This window comes from Hylaeus volcanicus, chromosome 8, assembly GCF_026283585.1.
Source record: "Hylaeus volcanicus isolate JK05 chromosome 8, UHH_iyHylVolc1.0_haploid, whole genome shotgun sequence".
Taxonomy (NCBI): domain Eukaryota; kingdom Metazoa; phylum Arthropoda; class Insecta; order Hymenoptera; family Colletidae; genus Hylaeus; species Hylaeus volcanicus.
Window position 1 is genome coordinate 3,987,968 of NC_071983.1, and position 22,035 is coordinate 4,010,002.

The window sequence follows — 22,035 nt, forward strand, 5'->3', positions numbered from 1 at the left end:
GTCATTTCCCTAAAGAAAGTAAGTGATTCGATCAAATCCCTTAACTGTTTTAGTGAAAAGATGAAACAGTATGACTCGATCAAATCCCTTAACTGTTTTAACGAAAAGATGAAATAGTACGACTGTTTCACTAAAACAGTTAAGGGATTTGATCAAATCTCTATTTTTATCATTTCCTTGCGACATATCCACAACCAACTATTACCGTTCTTCCCATTTTTATATTCGTGAATGTATCGATGTCGAAGCACATGCTCTAGCGCTCCACGAAAGCACGTTAAAATCGTAAGGAGGTCGATCGGATCCTCCCCTTGCAAGAGTTTAAGAACGTGATACTTGAAAGCTACTAACCTTGCCGATGACTGAGGCAACAATGACCTTTGCGAAGAAAATCCTGTTAAGCAACGTGTTGCGAACACTCGACACACGCCGCGAAAACGGGTCAACGTATCGTCGAGAGTTTAAGAAAATACTGTAATTAAGAAGACGCTAGCTTCGGAAGCCGGCCTCGCGTTCCGTCGCTGAAACGATACTGAGTTTTCCTATTCGATCGAAAACAATTTAACCGACCTGCCGCGCGACCGTGGGTTTCCCCCCTCGCGAGGCCACCGTCCGGTTTGTTTACCACTTAAATGAGGTAACCGTTTACGACGATACGCCACGCCTTTTATCAGAGGGAATGTCAACAATCCAAGAACGCGCGTAACCGAAATCGCGAAAGCCAAAGCTGAATTTCTAGGAACTGCGGTTTGTACTTGGAAAAAAAACGTGTTGTTCGAGGCGAGGTATACCGCGACTAACAATAAGCTAAGAAGAGTAAGTAGCGCGAATTCGCGATGAATTGTACGTCAAGAGCGAGGATATTAAATCTTTTGGGAAAGAAGAATTATCGAGGTAAGTTACGACATACTTTTCGTTCCGACCTGAGGAAATGGTAATTTCGCGTGGTGCGACCTAATCAAATTTTCGCTCTCGCTCGGGCCACGGAAGACTTGGAGAATCGCGAAGAGGAAGAAAAGGTACCTCGACTCTCCAGGAAATTGTATGTCAGGGGTGACGATATTAAACCTTTCAGAAAAGAGAAGTTCCCTTTAAGCGGACGAAATTGGGGCCCAAGAACGCGCGGCGTTTAGCATCGCGTTTCCTTCGCGCGCCTTTAAAACGACGGCTGGCCTTGACCCGCGACTTCGCGCAAAGAAGAACGCTCGAATTCCAGCCCGTCCCGTCGCATAGTCGAGCATTTGCATCAAAGAGTTGACCAAAAGTAGACTCATAATTACGTACCGTGTCTAAACAGTGTGGTGCACAGTTTAGTTGACCGTATGAACCACAGAGGGCCATAATTTCTGCCTCGGATCGTTCACTTGGGAAGAGTCAATCCCCTTCTTACCTGTCCAAAGTTTTTCGTTTAAGAAACAGAGCCAAGTCCTCTAAACCTTTGCACTCGAGGCCTTTTTTCTGGTGTCTATCAGCAACTCGAGATGCCTTCTTAGCATTCTATTGTCACGAACGCTAAGCTTCGATTAACTTCGAAACTGAGATCCTTAGTTTGAGATTTGAGAATCACGTCACCTTTGCCTCAACGCGACAATCATGTTATTGACATTTCGAGTTCCAAAGAAATTAAACCTAAAGAAAACCTACTGGGTGACTGAGAGTCACCTCTCGAGTGCGAAGGGCTAATAATAAAGAAGCAAATTTGATTTAAAAAGATTTAAATTTAAAAATCCCAAAAAATTTCTAACGTTCCGTGCGGACCGTCCTGTGCGTAATATTCGCTTAATGCGTATGTTTATTTTCGTAAGAGCGTTCGAATTTCGATAAACGTGTAAATTCATAAAATGATTTGGAAAGAGTGCGATCGAAGCAGAGAAACAATTTTGGCCAACTATGGGATGCAAATACCATACCGTGGCGCGGACAGGTTCCCGCGTCGTCGGTGGTTTGCACGAGCTATTAACTCGCGATCAATTCGCACCGAGACGCTTTCCTGAACACGCTTGTATGTACGTTGTCCGTCCTCGTGAGACCCATTTATCCTCTCATCGTTCGTCGTTGCGTCGCCGTTTAAATCGCCGTAACGTAAACAGGCGAACCTCGAGCCGCAACAGCGACCAGATTCAATTTTTCAAGGAATCCTCGAGGAAGGCTTTACTTTGTTCCGGTTATCCGATCAACCGGAAGAGGAGCTCCAGGCTGTTGTTGCTAACGTATGGCCTCGCGAGCACAGGTGGTTGCAAGCTTTCGACGACAAAGTCGGGAGAGAGAAAGCGACTTTTGGAATAATTGACACCAACCGAGATCCACTGACTGGTCACACGATCACACATCGTCGGATCGCGAGTACGTCGTGACGATCGACGTTTGAGTTCGACGGAAGCATCGTCTCTTTAGCGCGAGTTCGCTCTTCCCAAACGGAGAGGAGCTCGATCGACTGGCCGGGACGAGAGCCGTCGCGCGACTGAAACCGCTCTCTCTATCCGCAGCATCCCTATCCTTTCTACCCCGTTCGGCACACGGTCGTCCCCTACAGCCTTTGCCCGCCACCTAGTCCTCTCTTTCAGCCTCTTCTACCCTGCACGCGCGATTCCCTCTTATTTTACCCCAGGCCGCTGTCAAGCGTATTCAACGCTCTCGCCGGGATTATGAGACACGGGGTCGATCGCGGTGCGTCGAGGTGCGCCGTAAGAGAGGGTGCACGCTAGCTGCGTTCTTCGCGGTTTTTGAGTCGGTGCGTGGGCGGATTTGTTCCCGGGAACAATGGACCGTGTCGTGAAAAACCGCAGTTTTTCAATATAACTGTATTTAAAACTCTGGAAAGCCAACCACGGCTCGAGACCGCCTAGTTATCTTTTGTTTTTCATGGAGAACCACAGTGAGAATTCTCTAATTATTTTCATATTTCATGTGTACAAAAAATTAATTTGCTACTCGTTATTCTTTCTAAAATGGGGTGATCCACATACGCGCGAAGGAAGTAGAACGCGAAGAACTCCTTTTCGCCGGGATGCGAATACGTCAACGTTCTTACAAGCATTATTTAAGGAATATGTAATGAACATGGCAGTTTCAAATGTATGTACCACTAAAAAATTTCTCGTGATTCTCGACGAACCCGTTGTTCACATCCGATTGATCGGAACAACGAAACTCCTTGCCGGGCGACGGACGACACACCTTCGTTTCATCTTGATCGCGATGAACAGAGTGGTACCCGATCGACCATTCCCCGGACTGCGAACAATACCACCATTTTCTGCATCGCGATGCATTGTTCGATCGCTGGAGGCGATATTCGACATTGTTCGAAACATTGTTCCAGAATGGAGCTCGGATCAACTATACCGCGAATATCAATCGCGCTTTAAGGGAGCAATCTGATAATTTTCATCGAAAATTCACGGTTCTTCGTAATCCTTTTTTTCTTGTAAAAGAAAACTCGGACCAGATTGAAAATTAAGAGACGATTGATTGCAACATTTCACGGTCTTTATATCGGTGAATATTTTATTAAATCAAGACTTTTCCACGTTTTCTACGTTGGTCATGTATAGTTTGTCGGATTATCCTGCAATTATCGCGTATAATAGAACATTGCGGAATCAGAAGATCGCTAATTATTCAAATTTCGCAAATTACGAGATACTACACCAAAGAGTACGTCCTTGAAGAAAATGCAACTGAAAGAAATCGATTGTTTGATCCGAGAGGTACCAAAGTGGCCTCTTAACCAACGTTGGTTCAACGATGGCGGTGTCCTGCATTGAAGGCTCGCCAATTAAATTCACGTTCTTAGGATATCGCGAGGATCGACTGCGATTAATTGCACGCTCGGAGAAAAACGATATCGGACTCCGTCTAGATTACTGGTATCAGATTTTCCTGGTGATTTCGGTTGTGATGCTTTTCAACAGAAGCCGTTGAAACTCGGAACATTTTACTACACATGATAACGAGCACGAATTAATTGGCGATATACATAGTTTTCCACCGATTACTCGATCGTATAGGGATTCAACCGTTTAAATTGGTAATCGAATAGCGACTGTTCGACGAAACCAGCAAAATTGTTTGCAACTCGAGAAAATGACCTATACATGGAGTTTAAGAAAAATTAATCTGTTTGTTCGGACTTATCTCCGGAATCACTTGACAGATTTTGATGCGATTTTCACTCTTTTACTGAGCATTTCTCGAGGAAGATTAAGGTGTACATTAATCTATGATAAAGGGGAGCCGACCAGTACCAATTTTAGCCAAGCAAGATATTTCTAAACAATGTACAGAAGAATTATTGAGCGCATTCATTATGCCAATCATGGTCATAGATGTCTAAATTAGTGTGAAAAAGACTTTTAGACTGCTCATTAGTATTTACAAATGCTTCTAATGAAGGATTTATATAATTTAATAAAAATACATTCAAATTTCCCGCGGGAAATTGTGTCGCCATCTAGCGGTGAAGAGGCCGAACTAATTTTTGGAGTTTGGTCAGCGCCTCTATCGGGAAAACGGTCAAGTTTGTCCTCGATAGTTCCTTTTTTCACTGCTAGATGGCGCTGTTTGCGGTATGTTTTACCGACCTGTCGATACATTACCATCATGTCGGTAAATAACACTGATAATGGCGCCATCTAGCAGTGAAAAACGGAACTATCGAGGACAAACTTGAGCGTTTTCCCGATAGAGGCGCTGACCAAACTCCAAAAATTAGTTCGGTATTTTCGCCACAAGATGGCTACGAGAATGATAGTTGATGGCGCCATCTAATAGCAACAGTGGCAACTATTTGCACTACAAACTTGAGCGTTTTACCACGGATGGCGCCATTGGCAGTATGTAAATAATGGGTTCTAATCGAAGCTACATGGAAAATAGTTTGTAACTGTAACGCTGAATTTTTTAATATGTAAAAGTTAAATATAGGTTAAAGTATAACACGTGATGCCATCAAATATTCATTTATTTCTGATAACAACTATATACACTCATATATATACACATGTACGTAAATGCAGAAAGTGGTCCACACTTGAATATGTTTGAATAAAGACGCGAGTTGTTTCCGTGAGAAGTACTCTCTGCTTGCAAATACAGCCAGTTCTAAATTACACGTGAGAACTGAAGTATATAATAGTTTTTCTGTTACTTTCTATCTATGAATTAGATCTTGTTTCATGGAAGTGAAATTTCAAGAACTGACCTTAAAAATTCAGACGATCCTATCCGTTCGAAACCTTTCTTTCGTTAGGCCATTTACTCGCATTACTATAACCTTCTAATTCTACAAGCCCTTTTTGGCACACATTCATAATTTTCTCTTTCAGTGTAAACGAAGTATTTTCGTTAAAAAAAAAAAAAAGACAAACATGACAATTGTTCTAAGTTGGCCAACGTCTGAAAATATGTCTCCATGCACTATGTTTACAGATATTTGCGGATAAAATGTTAAAAATACAGTTCTCCAGGATGTATATGTTATACGTGCGGATGTAGAGTTAAAAATTACGGTTTCTGTAAAAAATAATTTATCTCGGCAAATCGTACGGAAAACCTTTATACGAATTGTATACCTTAGTAGAACCTAAAACTTTCATCTAAAACCCTTACTCCTATTTTTTGTTCGAAAATTTGTAGACATGGTACAAAGTGTGTATATTTCTCGACAGTAAGTAGCTTCCGAGACAATCATCGTATATAAATATATTATATGTACATATTTTTTTGTTTGCTGAGTTTGGAGATGGTGAAAGTCAGATATGTTGCGTAAAAAATATGAAAAATGCTACAAAGTGATGCGAACGGTATCCAATTTTACGAAACTGAAAGTATATCAGTGGTAAAAATGTTTAATTACAATAGAAACTTTGTTGAATTATAGTTGGGGCTGCAACTGACTTTGTTGTACATACATTTCTGAATGAAAATTGTAACTTAGGTTCTAAACGCGTTTAGATATTTTTGTAGTTTTTCCCAACCATCTGACTCCACTTGCCACTTCAATCACCGACGTATCATTTTCGATCAATGCACACTCGTGATACTAACACAGTGGGCGGAAATAGGAGTAAAAGTATCCAAAATGTTCTTTTAAAAGCTGCGATTGGTTCTTCGGACGAAGATTCATCAACAGCGGTTTCACTTTCGACGTTCTCGTCTCTGTTCTTAAGTTCGGTATCAAAAGGAGGGGATATACTTTCGCTGAAGACGTCTAATCGTCGAAATCGTACATTTGGTAGGGTTTCCAGTCAAGTTTCTGTAGAGATCTGAAAAATACGTAATACATTATTGCATTATTATAAACATAGGATATATTATAAAGAAAGCCATTAATATTACTTTTTGGCAGACTGCATAAATCCTCGAGGACCACAAGTAAATACACATGCGTCGGGAGAGTGTTCTGCCACCAGCTCTTTCAATATGTCATCAGACACGGTACCACGCCTGCCCGTCCACGAACTGTTGGCTTCCGAAAGAATATGTGTAACCTTCAATCTAAAGGATATCAATGTTTTTAAGCTAAAATAATCAACGTTTGAACAAAAAAATTATAACGCTCACTTGTTTTCGGCGCTAACTTTGTCCAGTTGCGCCACGTAGAACATATTGTCCTCGTCCTTGTTGAAGTTGAGGAGGTTTATAGTCTTCCTGGACCAATGAACAAGTAAAATAAATTCTTAATCGATTCGCTATTCTTGCTTATTTGCCAAGAAACTACTTATATCGAAAGAAGACGTTATACGATGCCAAACATTTACCGCAGTCTTCGCATCGATATAGATATTGGATCGCTAAGAGAGTCAAGTACGAACAGAAGTGAAAAAAGCTAACAGAGAAATACGAACACACTACGCCTGGCCAAGGCCCGCTGGATGATTCCAAGCATCGCGGTCAACCCTGTGCCGCCTGCCAGCATATGAATAACAGAGTAGCGATCGAAGGATTCTACTACGAAGGCACCTAAAACATTGCTCATCACGAGGGTCTGACCGATCTGTAGAGCGGTTATGGACGGACTCAGCGCGCCATTCGGGTACTTTTTTATCATCAGACATATGCAGTCTGATTTGTAATTCGGCGCCATGTCGTCGGGATGAAGGCACGGTGGAACAGGCGTATACGATCGCGAAATTTCCATTCCTGAAACGAAACGCTGAATAGAAATGCTACTTACCGCTACACCGCTTGGATATTTCCGCTATTCTTCATCTCATCCTAGACAGATACTTACCCATTACGTTCATCTTGGCCTCTACGTGTCTCCCGACGGGTACCAGTTCCAACGAATCTTTCGCTCGCAAGACTAACAAATGAACTAACTCGGAGAGTTTCGTGTTTGTGAGTACTTCGTATTCTTTGTACGTCCGACTGTTATTGTTTGGCTCCCTCCATATCGTATGACTTCCCTGAGTCTTCCATATCCCTTTCGTCTTCTTCGTAAACGTGAAATCAACCTGCGCAGATGAGATATACGGTTATATGATTCCGCCATGTCAACAGAGTTGGACTATCCTACTTTTAATATAGAGTTAATTTAAAAACATTGAGTGGAAAAAGTATCAAACGATTACCTCCATAGTTTCTAAGTTCCTCTTGCATTCCGGTGGCCATTCAACGCCTGCTGCTAGTTCGAGTTCATGAGTTATTACATCTTTCTCGAAGAACAACTTGAAGACCAGCTTCGAGTCGGTTATCCTCGTCACTTGGTAAGACACGCTTGGATAGTCGCGCACTGTTTGGTAAAAGAGCGTAATGGAATTGGTCGTTTGTCTCCAGTCCATCTTCACGTTCGACGGACCGGTATCCGTCTGCGATAGGTTTTCTTGACTGTTACTGCGCGCTGAAAAACAACGAAAATCAACACCATTTACAAGAGCAATTATCTCGCAAGTTACTTCGGAACAAGCCCGCTCACTCGTGCAGCTTTTGATTAGGTCCAGCGTCGCAGAAGAACAATCGGCCGTGTTGGATGGAACGCTTTCCGTAGGCGACGAAGGTGCTCCGCTGACCGAGCCGCGGCTTAATCTTCCCACAACGCATTTCTGAAGGATGCTTTGATAATTAACCCAAGCGTGCACCTGCAACGAACGATCTATGGGTGCGTAAAAATAATCGTCGATCAGTGGGAATCATTCGGGCACTTCCAAACGAGACGTTCGGTGACACAGCAGGAAATGAAGGAAACATGATTACAGAACCTTGACAGTCTGAGAAAAGTAGAGCCGTGCAATCACTCTGTACTCTTAAGTAGTTAAGTGATTTGACTTTAACCTATGACTCGAACTATAGCCATCGAGTGTCTCGTTTGAAAGTCCTCTGTTCTTCGATCGAGTGGCGTTCCGAACCACTTGGACTCACGTTTTCGAACAACTTCGTGGCATCCTTCCCGACGCCTCTCATCAACTCGCTAGTTCCTCCTGGATGAAAGTCCATGTAACGCGTTACGTTAAAGACGATTCCTGCGTTTAAAGTTCAATCGTTAGATCGATACGCGTTCGTCATCGAAATTCAAACGAAACAGGAAACAATGAATCTGTCGAAGAATCCTGTAATTGTAATTTGCGAGGATTGTAATTGGAAAAGTGATAACGCGCGATATCCAATATTTCTGGTATTGAACATTTCAGGTCGCATCGTTGATACGGTATCAAATTTAATACGAATATAGACTTTATTTGTATGCTCGTTATCGGAATGTTTGGACCGATCAATGTTACCGCGTCGGGCTATGATATCGAGCAACGAACTTGACGAAATATAAAAATTGCGTTCAAAAATTGAAATTACTTTTTTAACGCTAATGTCTCTAAAAGCTTTGAAACTTATGAGATAACGACGCGATATCTACGGTTACATTTTTTGAAACATTTCCAATGAAAAATTTCCAATATTTTTTGCTTGCAGTCCCGACTATACGCGACCGAACACGAAACTATTTTTTTTTCTTTTTTTAGCCCTCTAAACCAAACGGTATTCCGAAAATAACCGCTGGAGGGTGGCTTTAACGAGCCTGCAATAAAATGAATCATTCGTTTCCACGCAATAGACGAGAACGATCAATTTTAATCAGACTAAAAGCAGACATTTGCCGTCGGACACTTTTGTCTTAGCTTCTCGTGACCTGAACTCGTTTTCTGTCTAAAATAGAAAGACATTGTGCCCTATCGATCAGCATGAAATTTTCATCGTTGAGCCGAAGAAGCGAGAAAAGGCCGACAAAGCAGCTGAAAGAATTACTCAAAGAGAATAACAAGACGGTCTGGCCAAACTTAATCCCGTTTGACCTCGTCCGTTCTGTTTGGATAAAAAAAATATTTCTCGCATGACTGTTTTCAATCCAGAATACGTCGCATTATCACAACAGACGAGACTGTTCCCGTCGCGGTTGCCTCCACCCATCGATTTTAATTCCTTCGATTAAATTTCAATTAAATAGTTTCCTATTACCAACGTCCCGACCCATGGGACCACGATCGATGTGTAATCTCATCAGTGGAAATTGGGTTCCACGATTCAACTAAATTGTTCTCGCGCCAGAATGAAGGATGAACGGTTAAGAATTTAGGAATCAGCCTGGTAATCGAAAGATGTTGATTCGCCCCAGCTATTTATCCACAGTCATTAATATTATTAAACAAATAAATATTCTTTGTTTTTGGTCGCTACATAAATCTGCGAAGTTCCATTGAAATCAGAATGAAAGTTCTTCGCTATAAGCTTCGACAGTTTCGTGTTTCAACTAGAAAAACTTCATCTGGAAAGTATTCGAGTGCGATCGTACCTCGTATCGCGATCCAAGCGTCATTTTCTTTGTTGTGATTGGCCAACTCGGACAAAGTTATAACTCTTGAAACCCCACCAACGCCGGTTAAATCGACGCCAGAGTTACTCAGTCGAATCCAGTCCATCAAACTGTGGCCAGGTGCTAATGCTGTTTTATTTCGAGGATTGCCTGTGAACAGTGAAGAAGAAACATTTATTACGATTCATCGTCGTCTTTCCAGGTAACGAACAAACGGTTTGAAAATAACGTCCCGCGCGGAACGTCGGGCTCGATGGCCTTTCGCTAGTTCCGTTGATCATTTATGCGCGTTCTTCGCACGACGATGTCGATTAGACATCGATGGAGTTGATCGTTGCTGTTTTATTTAAATTACACTTGCATTTTCATATGCGTATACTTTGATTTAAAATGATCCACGCAAGTCCCATGGATCTGAACAGACGAGTTTCTAAACGCTTTCTCCCGTGACGGAAGCGCGACGCGTTTCTTTTCTTTTTTTTTTTCGAGGTGATTCTTTTCTTCGAAACCTCGTTCGACATTGGTTTGGACATTCTGTCCCCTACTGGTTCGAGTAATCAAGGATCCCATTACGATTCCGGCATAATTCCTAAAGCGATTCTCTGGATACTTGAAGCATAGGAACGATTACGGCCATTCATTTGAAATTTAACGCCCGTGGAAAGACAACGGGCGTATAAATGTTCGCGGAAACTGGCATCATTACCAAGCAATTATCATTAATTTACTGACCGTCCTGGATCTGCAGACCGAGGCTCTGCGGAGAACCGTCGCCGTCCATGACGGAAACCAGGGACGCGCCGCAGCATCGTGGCATTTTCTCATCGAAACCTCGGCGTCCAGGGATCTTTAATCATCATTCTGTGTACCATCACCCGCGTGAACATTCCGCGAGAAAGAATCGAAAAGCCGAGGAGCGTTATCGTGAATTTACTTTAGTCGATTAAAAATAACAGGTGATGACCGTAGCAAGTAAATCATAGCTACGACCTTTCTAAGTGAAAATAAGAAGATAATTTTATACGGTGTAACAACGTCTAGTCGTAAAATTCTAATCGCATTCTTAAAAAAACTGCCATTACAAGAATAGTTTCTCGACTTCCGTGGAAGTGTTTGCCTACATTTGAATAATAAAGAATGAATTGCAAATATTAACGGCTGTAGAATGCTCGGGCGTTTCGAGTAAAAATGAGATGGATCGAGCAACGACTATTAATTATGACAGACTTACTAGTGAAGGAAAACGATAGAATGAGTAATTGCAGGACAAAAAATGCTCCTGAACACGAATGCCATTACGGAATGCAAAAAATGAACTACTTTGATTCATACAAATGGTTATCACAAAGTATTAAAAGTATCTCGTCGAATGTAATGGAATATTTCTGCGAGAACAGTAAACAACGCGCAAAATGACGAATATACTGCGAGTACAAAATAACATCAATAAAATCGCACGAGAAATTCGAGAAGGCAATGAGATGAGCGATCAGAAAATTGGTGGGCAACGTTGGACGTAACTCTGGAAAACGATAATTTTGGACCTCATCAATTTTTCGAAGAATTCACGGTTCTCGATCCGAAAAGCACTGCTCTACCGAAACACCGAACGAGGACAAAAAATATAACACGAATATCAGTCAATCCAATTGCCCGAGCCACAAAACCAACTATAAAACGGCGGGAACGCGGCAAACCCGCGAGCGTACCTGCACGAGACCGCAGTGACGTTGAAATTCGACATATACGTACACTCTCTAACGCGGAGAACCAATCTAAATAGCAGACATGAGTCGCGATCAACCTCAAACAAACGGTCGACGGAATCGTGGGTTCGAAAAATGAAACGAAAAACTGACTGCCGTTCCAACTAGAACACTTGGTCGCGTTGGTGTCACGCTGACATTGTTCCGCGAAAAACGGCCCTGGCGACTCATCCTGTATGCCAGGATGCGATATGACTAAACATCGATTCAGAGTTGAACGAGTTTCCAGATATTTCGATTTGAAACTGTCTCGACGAGGGCGAAACGTGATCATGCGAGAAGCTGCCAGACGAAACGTTGATCTCGCGTTGGCGGACTGGATGGTACTGCACCGAAACACGCGGACAGATATAGCCCTCGCACAGGTAGATCAATATAGTAGCTACGGCGTGCCCAACACGCAGGATCTCGCGACTAAGCGCGTGGCATCTCGCGAGGATCGACATCGCCACGATTTTTCGGAATGATGTCGATTGTTAACTTAAAAATGGATGAGATCCACTGGTGTTTTTTATTGCAGCTTCGACGGTAGGAAAAACCCAAGAATAAATGTGTCAACATCCTTCGTTCGATTGCTATAAATCATCAAATTCAAGATCCTCTTGTCGGTTCGTGGCAGAAGCAATAACGCCGCGGCGTAAACTTTTCCATCTTCGGCCAGTATGCGAGCCACGATCTCAAAAGTAGATTCGCTCGCGGAAATGATCAGTTTGCGTCCGGTAACCGAACGAAATTCGATTCCTCGATCGGATGAGTACCCTCGAGCATTTCCATCGAAGAAACTGATCCCCGAGCGGAAATCTCGACGCCTGGGAGACGGATATAAAATTGCGTTTGCAACGATTCCGTCCATTATTGCCTAGAAAAACGTCTAAATTTTATATAAACGAGTTAGAAGTAGAGTGTAGCCTAAAGAATGTAATTCAAACACGAAGTATTTCGTCGTTTATACATAATCTCCACTGTCTTTGCTAGTCCAAGGTAAATACAAATTCGACTCTTCTTATCAGCTGGTTGCATAACGCTATTTTTATTATGTTCCACTCGTCGTGATATCTTGAGGCGTGATTCGATCGACCGTATTTGCCATTTATCGTATCAAACATGTACACTCGAAAGCGAATCATTTGGATACGTTCCATCGTAATCAATATTTAGCTAATCCGAGTCACAGGATTCTAAATAGACGGATATAGAGGAGCCACGGCCGAGAGTTCAAGAGTTTAAGAGTTCACCAACGATAACAGATGATATATTCATCGCTACATTGGTCTAGCACCGATTCTCACTATCGGGACAGGACAGGGGACAGAATGGTCACACCGGTTGGCCCTGCCCTACCCTATCCTGACCCAATAATGTAAATCGGGAACATATCTTCGGTTCTCAGAGGTGAAACGACGAGTCCAATCCCACGATGCGTTGCTCCTCTCGAGGATTGATGCTTCTTGGACCCTGAATAAGACCGATTCTCACTATCGGGACAGGACAGGGGACAAAATGTACTCGCCATGCGGCCCTGCCCTGCCCTATCCTGACCCAATAATGCGAACCGGGCATGACGCTGGAGAAACTTCGGTTGCGATCCACTCCATAACTTCGGATGATTCAATTGAAGAAAACTTAGTTAGTTTAACATCTAGAAGTAACGTCTGGTTGTTGTTTTGATTATCGAATGAAACATAATTCTATCACGGACAAGCAAGCGATTGAATGCTCCAAAAGAAATTTTGATAACCAATTTCCGATTAATCGCTCCGCGTAGCATGTCGCCATTTTCATGCCAGCGCATGCACCTAGTCGAAAGCTAAATGCTGTAGGCATCCCCTGAAAATCAACATGTTGACTCACCGGTTGCCGAACCGGAAGACGAGCCTGCTTGTGTGATCGCCTTCGGCTGCTCGAATTGTTTCACTCGGGCAACGCCACTGGGCAACAACACGGCGTTCCTTGCCAGAAGACTGGCGGGCGACGACGACTTCACGTCCACCTTCTTCATCTTCTCCAGGATCTCTTTAGCGTCGTCCTGACCTGTGCCCTTCCTCATCTTGCTGGGTGACCTCGATTGCAACGATATCCAGAGACGACCAACGATTCGATGACCCGATAGTCACTATGGCATAACAGCGGCTCTAATCTGAGGAAATAACGGAAAAACGTTCGCGCTTGATTGCGTCGACACTTGAAGAAATTCGATTTCTGATCTCTTCGTAACTCGAATTTCTAGCAAAGTCGTTCAGTTTTCTATCTCGGTTGTCGCCAAATTACCACGTAAATTGTGAAAGAATATCTATGACCTTGAAATTTCGTTGATCTTGAATACCGAACGATTTCATATCATCTAAAAATATTGTTTCGTACACCTGTAAACACCTGAGATATTTAAATGATCCTATTTACCCAATAGATCCCGCATATCAGCTATATTTAAGGGTCTTTACGAGTAAAGGTCATCTACATCTCGCACTCGAGCACACAATATACGACTAAACTGTGAAAACTGGAAAGAAAAAATTCAATGGCCAGTGATTCAATACCTCGGTACTCATTATGTCATACCAGAGGCTTGAATCCGAGGAAATGGCGGAAAAACTTTTGCACCCGTTGGCTTACGTTTCAAAAGCGTTGAATGGTTTGAATCGTTGGGTCAAGGTTTCAATTATCGGAGACCGTTCTGTCGGTTCCGTTGGGCTTAGAATGGCAGCTGGGCTTTTCGTATCTGCCCTAATGGCTTCGAATGTTGGCGTGAACATTCTCGAGATTCCATCGAAGAAAATTAAAGTCATTCGCAATTGAATCAAACACTTCCGTTCGTTTGAGAAAATATATTCTTCATCCGCTCGAAATGTATCAAATTTTCTCGCTTCTAATTTCAAAAACATATTCTTACGAGTTTTAATTTCAAAATCATTTCTGCGTTTACTAGTACCACGTTCAGAATTCTTCTACGATTCGTATCTTGTTATCCTCGTTTAGAGTAATCGGAAACTGGTGCACGTAACGTTGGTCAACGAAAAAAAGCAATTACTATAAAAATTAGAAAGCGAAACCCAACGGATAGTCACGAACTATTCGTATCACTTTCACTTTGAGGTTTCACGAATAATAAAAATAATAACATCCCGAACGATTCCCGTCGGTACAACGTGTATCGTTCCTGTACAAATATTTTGATTACTTTTTTTTAGAAAAAAGGAGAAAAAACCGAAGACATCGTTTGTTTAACACGCGTCGATAAGAGACGACGAACTGTACATAAACAAGTAAATTAGAATATGCGATATTTAAATACATCGCGCGTTATTCAATAAGCTTGCTAACAGCAGATCCAAAACATTTATGAATCAAGGTCAACGACTTGATGTAACGCGTCAAAATAAAAACCAGCGAAAAAAACATGAGACCGTTGATTCGATGCCATAACAAAATGAGAAATCGTTAACAAAACTGCGACAGTAATCATCAAAAGTCAGCGCGAATAAGAGGAGCGTTCGTTTGCTCGAACCGCTAAATTCTGTTTGTTCCTTGTGAAATATTTTGTTTTATACATACAATAGTAATCTTTATTTAACGAGTAACGGATAAACAACCGTTTATCTTTTATTCGTTGCTCAATTTTCACCTAGATAAGAATTTTGCGCATCTTTGTGTGCGGAATGGCTGGATCACGGCGACACCCAAATCGTTTTCGGTTCGAACTATCGAATACATTTTAACGAAACATTCAACGCGTAGAATTTCGATAACGCAGGCATCGTGACAACCATCGGTAGATAAGCTGAACGGATTAAGAAGAGACTGTTTCGCGAAATGGTATCACGGCGCGAAACAGCGGCACGGTTGTGCGAGCTAACCTCAAAATGACAATCGGCGATCGTCAGCCCCATTTCAAGTCGAAAGATGTAAGAGTCTGTTGCACCCCACTGTACCGTTACGTCGTTAACTTGACACAAGACACAGCCAATAATAAAATCACCAAGGATAATGAACGTTCTTTGTCGATTGATAAGGAAGCAAGTGGCCGCAAAGTGACATTCACCCTGTCGTACACAGACACGCAAATTCACAAGTGCACACAAACGTGCGCGCGGGAGCACATTGATGCCATTGTTCTTCGCCCCTCCTTGCTGCTGAGGTACGATTGAGTCGCCATCTGATGAGCTCGCGGGACTCGAGCATTGGAAAATATTCGAATTGATTCGAATCGTTCGACATTTACACGCGACAATTATTTGCACGGAATTATTCTTGCAACATTGCACTCTATACGTCAACACTCAACGTTATAATTTGATATGAAAAAAACGTGCTACTTATCTGTCTTTCGCAATCTTTTGCATAAACATGTTCTTCAAAACGATAACAAGACTATTACAGCTGATGCTATAAAGCAGATCCCAATTCGATTTCTTGGATATTTATTTTCATTTCATTACATTTTTTTCGAAGACAAAAAGTACTTTCGGTATAGCGAAACATATTCAGTTTTCCATGATTCTTGAATTTATGTATTCCTTTCATACATAACTATCATATACTTTTAGAGATATATTAAAAAATAACTCTGGCAGGCATTAGCGCCGCGTGGTCGTGTGAAGTTAACCATCGAAGCTGTCGATCGCGCGCGACTATTCAAACGTACGACAGATACATAGAGAATTGAGATCCTCGGAAAATATTTAAAAACCTACTAGTATGCTAGTAACCATTCAACGGGGTACACGAACACTCGTAATACTTCAGTCAGAAGTAGAACCCATGCGATATACTTAAGACATCATTCCTGTCGTTACTCAGCAGCCATTTTTTTAACCTGTCCCCGACTCGCCAGCTGCTCTGCAACCATTGAACTGTACTGATATTGGAACACGCCATAATCTCCCGAGAAAGAGAGCAAATTGGTGGACAGTCGCATCCCTGTTGTATAATTTCATCTAGAAATGAAGTAACGTAAATGTCGAATGCCGCTTTCCAGGTCATAATGCAACGCCAAAGTAACTTTTGATTACGACGGTACACGGCTCTGCTTCGCATGCGCTTTACTTTTAAAGAAGGATGAATTCCCCACTAAATGTTATCTTGTCGCCAGACAAATCCTGCACGACTTTCTTATGGAAAGCTCATATTCCAGTGTTAGTATAGTTCAGTGTCTGCGACGCATGAAAATTGTACATATAGCAAGTCCCAACCAATCTACCAACTGTAGCGATTGCGCGAACCCGTATAGTCGGTATAGTCAGTATCAGTCTGTATGTACAGGGCAGTACAGTATGGTATAACGTACGTGCCGGTGAAGGCGTGAGCAGAACACGGCAAGCGACGACCGACGGCCGACGGCAAGCAGTAGTGTCAGTTGCAGTTGATTTCAAGTGGCGAAAAAAGCTGTGTGGTACGAGTTCCGACTTTACGTTGTTGATGAGGCGTGACTTAAATCTATTTTCTGTCGGTGGGGTGTCGAACAATACCGTTTCCCTCGTTGGCTCGCAGCAGGCTTCTCCAGTCTACTTATTAAATCATCCACTATTGTAAGTACTTTCATATTTACAAATGTTACTCATCCCTAAACGATCCTTCGTGTTCCATATTTATTCCAATATTATCGTGGTATAATTATCGATTGGTGATTTACTAGTTTGACAATTCTCGGGCAAACGTTTAAAATTCATTCAATATTTTAAATCGTAAATCGTTCATCGACGGAAAGCGAAAGAGGACACGTTCGCAGAACCGTTACACATGAGGTTCGCGATCGGTGAATCGTATTTGTCGATCGTTCAACGAATCGTTTCGATCGCGCTTGGAAATGTATCTTTTTCGTCATTTTGTTTATCGATTGAGAGAATTTCTCTTTTGTTAAGACCGCGAGCATCATGGCCATCGCGAGAAGCTTCCGATGACGACGTTCCGACCGGTGGAAAACGCCCGACAAAGCGAATACTGTCAGTGGCGGATCTATACTTATCGGGGCCTTTGTGTAATTATTTTAAAGAGGATTCTTTGTTTGGCGAAATGACCTATAAAAGGCAAATGTTATTATTAAAAAATTTACTTACCCTTAAATTTCATCGAGGGAACTCCTTTTACGCGAAAAATCTAAAGTTGAAATGTCGATAATTTTATGATGAATCGTCTCTAAGCACTACCCTGAAATGTACCGTAAGTGACATCCGGTCGAGCAACCACTGTCAAACTCACATGGTATTTGTCTGGCAACCTTGATGTAACTCCAATAATTGCATCATTTAATGGCATACTGGCCTGGAATTTGCCTTGAAATTATCATGTCTACGGGGTCTGTCTGCTGAATAATCTCATTTGAACGCGATCTATGGGTCGCAGGTTGTAGTTCACGCTTTAATCGATAAAATGCCGGCATCTCCCATAAAAACACGGATAAATCATTATCAGTCCAAGGCCAGCCAATTTAATCTATCACCAAAATGATATGTAGATAACACAAGTGGAAATTATGCAGCAATTTGATAAATCTGCCTCGCAACAAATCTTTTACAAATTAAATTAAAACATGACGCTCCTACGAAGTTATATCGGCATAATAATGATCTTTTTCAAAGGCTATTAAAAGATATAATAATAAAAATGTTTATATAACTTATCATAAATCTGTTTGACATTGGTTAATTCCAACTGAGATTGCCGAACGTAAACTGTCCTTTGAACAAGATATCCCGATATTTCGCCAGCATGCAATAATACGAGTGTAATGTAAATAGGAAACGTACAATAATGAATTATAATAGGTAATCAAATTTTTTTAATTAGAACTTCTTTTGTGCCAAATAAAATTATTTTATAAAAAAATTAATAAAGTTACAATATGATCCATTCAGGTTGTTTGATTATGAATCATGATACTCATCCATTATTCAAAAGTCTGATTCATTGTTTAGCAATTTTATCATAACGTTTATTACAATGTATGTTTTATTCAAAGACTGTAGGTTCATCGTGCATTCAAAATTTTTTTATCTTGTTTTAATTCAAGCGATCAATCGTGAATACAATCATTCGTTTCAAAAGTTTGATTTCAAGTAATTCACATATAGTATCAATTGATTATTAATTAATCGATCAATTTTTTTATCATTTCTCGCTTTTATTTTTTTGTGTCTATTATTCAACTGTAATTGTATTTTGTTATAATATTTAGATAGTACCTAATACATTGAAATTTGATTTCTTTGCAGATAAATGACAACAAAGAGTAAATCTTATAGCAGAATGCAGTCCCAAGGAAAAGTATTAAGCGTAATTCATAGATTGATAGAAGTCATTGCTAGGAGAATATATCTGTTCATAGCATTCCTAAAGGGACCTGCTCAGTCTCAACCACCTATAAAGGATTTAACACTTTTACATAGTGCAACCACTTTAGCCTTTAAAATTCGAAATAAGCAGTTATCTTCAGAAAGTGTAGTACAATCATATATAGATAGGATAAGAGAAATTCAACCAGTGGTAAATTGTGTAGTGGAGGAACGCTTCGAAGCAGCTCTCAAAGAGGCAAAAAAGTGTGATGAACTCCTGAAGTCTCAGAATGCTCCATCTCCTCAAGATTTAGTAGAAAAAATGCCTTTCTTTGGAGTACCTTTTACAACAAAGGTAACTTCTGTTTGACTGTATACCAAATGGTTATCAGTATCTAGTTGAATTTGACAATTATTAACTACTTAAAAGTAATCGAAAATAATAATATTGTTGTCTTTTACAGGATTGCATTGCAATTGCCAACATGAAACAGACTGCTGGTTTAGTTGCTCGTAAGAAATTTGTTTCTAAACACGATGCAGAAGTTATAAAACTAATGAAAGCTGCTGGGGCTATACCTTTGGCAACGACAAACATCTCAGAATGCGCAATGTGGTGGGAAACTAGCAATTGCATATATGGCACTACAAAAAATCCGTACAACACAAGGCATATTGTCGGAGGATCTTCCGGAGGTGAAGGCTGCATACAAGCAGCAGCTGGGTCACCACTGGGAATAGGATCGGATATCGGTGGCTCTATCCGTATACCATCTTTTTTCAATGGTATTTTCGGACACAAACCTTCTAAAGGTTTAGTGTCGAACGATGGCCAGTATCCGAGTGCTCATAGCAAAGAACAAGATAGCTTGCTTTCTATTGGTCCAATGTGTAGATATGCGCAAGACCTGATGCCCACTTTGAAAGTCCTTGCGGATAAGAACATAGATAAATTACGGTTAGAAGACAAAATAGACATTTCTAAAATCGAGGTAAGAATCGACAAGGTAGAAAGTTCCTTTAAGTCGTAACTAGATATTATATATGATACGTAATTAACGTATACTTTAATTTAGTTCTATTATATGGAAGACGACGGTGGTCAGTTTTTAACATCCCCGGTAGATGTGGAAATAAGAGATGCCATGAGGGCGGTGGTTCGTTACCTCGAGAAAGCACATAAAACTAGGGCAACCAAACTCAGTATTAGAAAAATGAAGAAAAGCGTCGCTCTCTGGATGGCAAACATGAGTTGCAAGGATAAGAAAGATTTTACCTACGAACTGACGAATAGAAATGGTCACATAAATCTTTGGTGGGAACTCGTAAAATGGGCAACATTCATGAGCAATCATACGCTTATAGCTCTCCTTACTGCTGCATTCGAAAGGTTCGGAGTGAAACGGGATAGCGAACAGCACAAAAAGCTGATACAAGAAAGTAGGGACCTTTATCAAGAATTTCAGGTATTTTGCAAATTTATATCTTTTATATCAATGTATTCTTATCTTCTGTATAGAAAATATCATCACGATATTTCACATTTATTAAGTACCCGTACTGTAACTCATCAGGGTTGGAATTGTCAACTTTCTTCTTCGTCTTCCTTTTGACAATATCGCGCAAGATATCAAGATAACGATTAATTCTCACAATCGAATTACGGAACTGTACTTGACTGTGCTATTCGTTAGCGGATGAGAATTATTTTTCGAGTCGCGCTTGTGCAAACTGGTCAGATTACTAATCTGTCTTACACGGTATAACGTGTTTCCCTAGTTAGTAACGGAAACATGCTTTTGCCTTGCATGCAGAATGCGATTTTTCTATCCAATTTAGTAAAAGTACATTCTTTTTGTGAATTTCTTATAGTCAGTGTTGGGCAAAATATCTAAGTATTCAATAATCATAGTTGACGATTTACGTAAAGGATATATACGTATTGAACATATGTTATAACATTAATAACAAACTAATCATGTACTGCCCAACCCTGATTATAATTTTTATTGTCACGATGAAACGAGTGATTGAATTTTTTAGGAAGCATGTCGATCAGAAGCATCTAATTTTTTTCATTTTTTACGATTCACCATGACATGTTGACTACCCTTATTATTATAGGAAATCTTGGGTGATAACGGCGTGTTTTTATATCCTACTCATCCAACCGCTGCACCGTTACATTTCGAGCCACTGATTAAACCGTTCAACTTTTCATACACTGCGATCATTAATGTACTGGGGCTGCCTGCCACTGCTTGCCCTTTAGGTTTGAACAAACAAGGTCTTCCCATTGGCATACAGGTACACATTTTTATACATCACTGTTAATTCATTAAATATATCGTTTCTATTTTCATGTAACGTATTTATAACAGATTGTCAGTGGCCTATATCAAGATCGCTTAACGATAGCAGTGGCAGAGGAATTGGAACGAGGTTTTGGAGGTTGGGTTCCACCTGTTATCCTAGCTTGAGAGTTCCGTTTGTTGAACAGTAATTCAATGCATTGTACAATGCATACAAACTCAATAATGCCCTGCCATTATTTGTTTTCAACAAATAATTTACATCCAGATGATTTCATAGCCCAAAATCGTAAGGAACAGTACAAACACATATACAAAAGGTAGTTGTTCACATTTCAGTATACCATGTTCACTGTAGGCGTAAGTATACGTAATACGAGAAATCAGTATCGATCTTATAATCGATGAATATAAATTGCATTACATCAAGCATGAAGTCGTAAATTAAATTGAGTCATAATCCTAAATAAAACTCGAATCAGAGAACGCCTACTTTCCATGATTATATATATTTATAGATTGGTGTTGAAAGGTTCTTTTTTGTAACAACAGTTAATGTCTATGCAAGTAATAACATTTGTACATAAGCAAACTATCATATTATATTTGACTAATGTTTTTTATATACCTCATCTTAGATTTCTGTGTAGGATTTTATATTTTCATATGAATCGAGAGAAAGAGGGGGAGCGCATGTATGTGTGTGTGAGAGAGAGAGAGAGAAAAGGTAATAAGGTAGCAGGGTGCTTTCGGTAATGTGATAAAGTATTAAAAGATTCTATGTTTATAGTGTGTAATTGATGTTAAAATCGTATACATATATATTTTATGTACTAAATCAATAAATTTATATTCCATTACTCTACCGTAACTTCTCTTTTGTT

At 40.7% G+C, this 22,035-nt stretch overlaps 3 protein-coding genes across 12 annotated transcripts in view; 1 reads left to right on the forward strand and 2 right to left on the reverse strand.

The window, feature by feature from the left end:
• The window catches only part of LOC128881065 (monocarboxylate transporter 10-like), an 81,621-nt gene extending 79,171 nt beyond the window's left edge, over nt 1-2,450 (reverse strand). For 2 of the 6 annotated variants that reach the window (XM_054131743.1, XM_054131738.1), the window contains exon 1: nt 352-1,004. The gene's annotated coding sequence lies outside the window, so the exon portion shown is untranslated. Of the gene's footprint in view, nt 1-351; nt 1,005-1,284; nt 1,391-1,910 lie in introns of those variants that run through there. The other 4 variants (XM_054131740.1, XM_054131739.1, XM_054131742.1 and 1 more) reach the window with 4 other exon arrangements.
• A 2,495-nt stretch (nt 2,451-4,945) lies between these two features.
• Nucleotides 4,946-15,697, reverse strand: LOC128880730 (cytochrome b5 reductase 4). Of its 5 annotated transcripts, none has more exons than XM_054131102.1 (11): nt 15,426-15,697; nt 13,423-13,708; nt 9,785-9,955; nt 8,362-8,462; nt 7,919-8,081; nt 7,575-7,843; nt 7,235-7,457; nt 6,849-7,143; nt 6,565-6,651; nt 6,340-6,498; nt 4,946-6,266 (listed from the first exon to the last, which is right to left on the reverse strand). In XM_054131102.1, the coding sequence occupies exons 2-11, from the start codon at nt 13,616-13,618 to the stop codon at nt 6,212-6,214; spliced, it is 1,719 nt and encodes a 572-aa protein (XP_053987077.1). In that variant the 5' UTR covers nt 13,619-13,708; nt 15,426-15,697; the 3' UTR covers nt 4,946-6,211. The 5 variants fall into 5 exon arrangements, 4 of the variants coding, with proteins under 4 accessions (XP_053987077.1, XP_053987078.1, XP_053987080.1 ...); XM_054131103.1 differs by lacking the exons at nt 13,423-13,708; nt 15,426-15,697 and adding exons at nt 10,538-10,652; nt 11,665-12,384; XM_054131105.1 differs by lacking the exons at nt 13,423-13,708; nt 15,426-15,697 and adding exons at nt 10,538-10,652; nt 11,515-12,379.
• On the forward strand, nt 9,884-22,011 carry LOC128880731 (fatty-acid amide hydrolase 2). The gene is made up of 7 exons (XM_054131106.1): nt 9,884-10,007; nt 16,831-17,096; nt 18,780-19,194; nt 19,304-19,831; nt 19,916-20,305; nt 20,964-21,146; nt 21,221-22,011. Exons 3-7 carry the CDS (start codon nt 18,784-18,786, stop codon nt 21,317-21,319), a joined length of 1,611 nt encoding a protein of 536 aa, XP_053987081.1. The 5' UTR covers nt 9,884-10,007; nt 16,831-17,096; nt 18,780-18,783; the 3' UTR covers nt 21,320-22,011.
• Nucleotides 22,012-22,035: the final 24 nt, after the last annotated feature.

What these genes read in the sequence shown, in the direction of transcription:
- LOC128880731 (XM_054131106.1), top strand. Translation starts at nt 18,784, where the DNA reads ATGACAACAAAGAGTAAATCTTATAGCAGAATGCAGTCCCAAGGAAAA. An exon ending in ACCTTTATCAAGAATTTCAG is followed by an intron (nt 20,306 to 20,963) that starts GTATTTTGCAAA and finishes TTATTATTATAG; the next exon opens with GAAATCTTGGGTGATAACGG. An exon ending in GTCTTCCCATTGGCATACAG is followed by an intron (nt 21,147 to 21,220) that starts GTACACATTTTT and finishes TATTTATAACAG; the next exon opens with ATTGTCAGTGGCCTATATCA.
- LOC128880730 (XM_054131102.1), bottom strand. Translation starts at nt 13,618, where the DNA reads ATGAGGAAGGGCACAGGTCAGGACGACGCTAAAGAGATCCTGGAGAAG. An exon ending in AAAGTTAGCGCCGAAAACAA is followed by an intron (nt 6,499 to 6,564) that starts GTGAGCGTTATA and finishes GATATCCTTTAG; the next exon opens with ATTGAAGGTTACACATATTC. An exon ending in TTTATGCAGTCTGCCAAAAA is followed by an intron (nt 6,267 to 6,339) that starts GTAATATTAATG and finishes CGTATTTTTCAG; the next exon opens with ATCTCTACAGAAACTTGACT.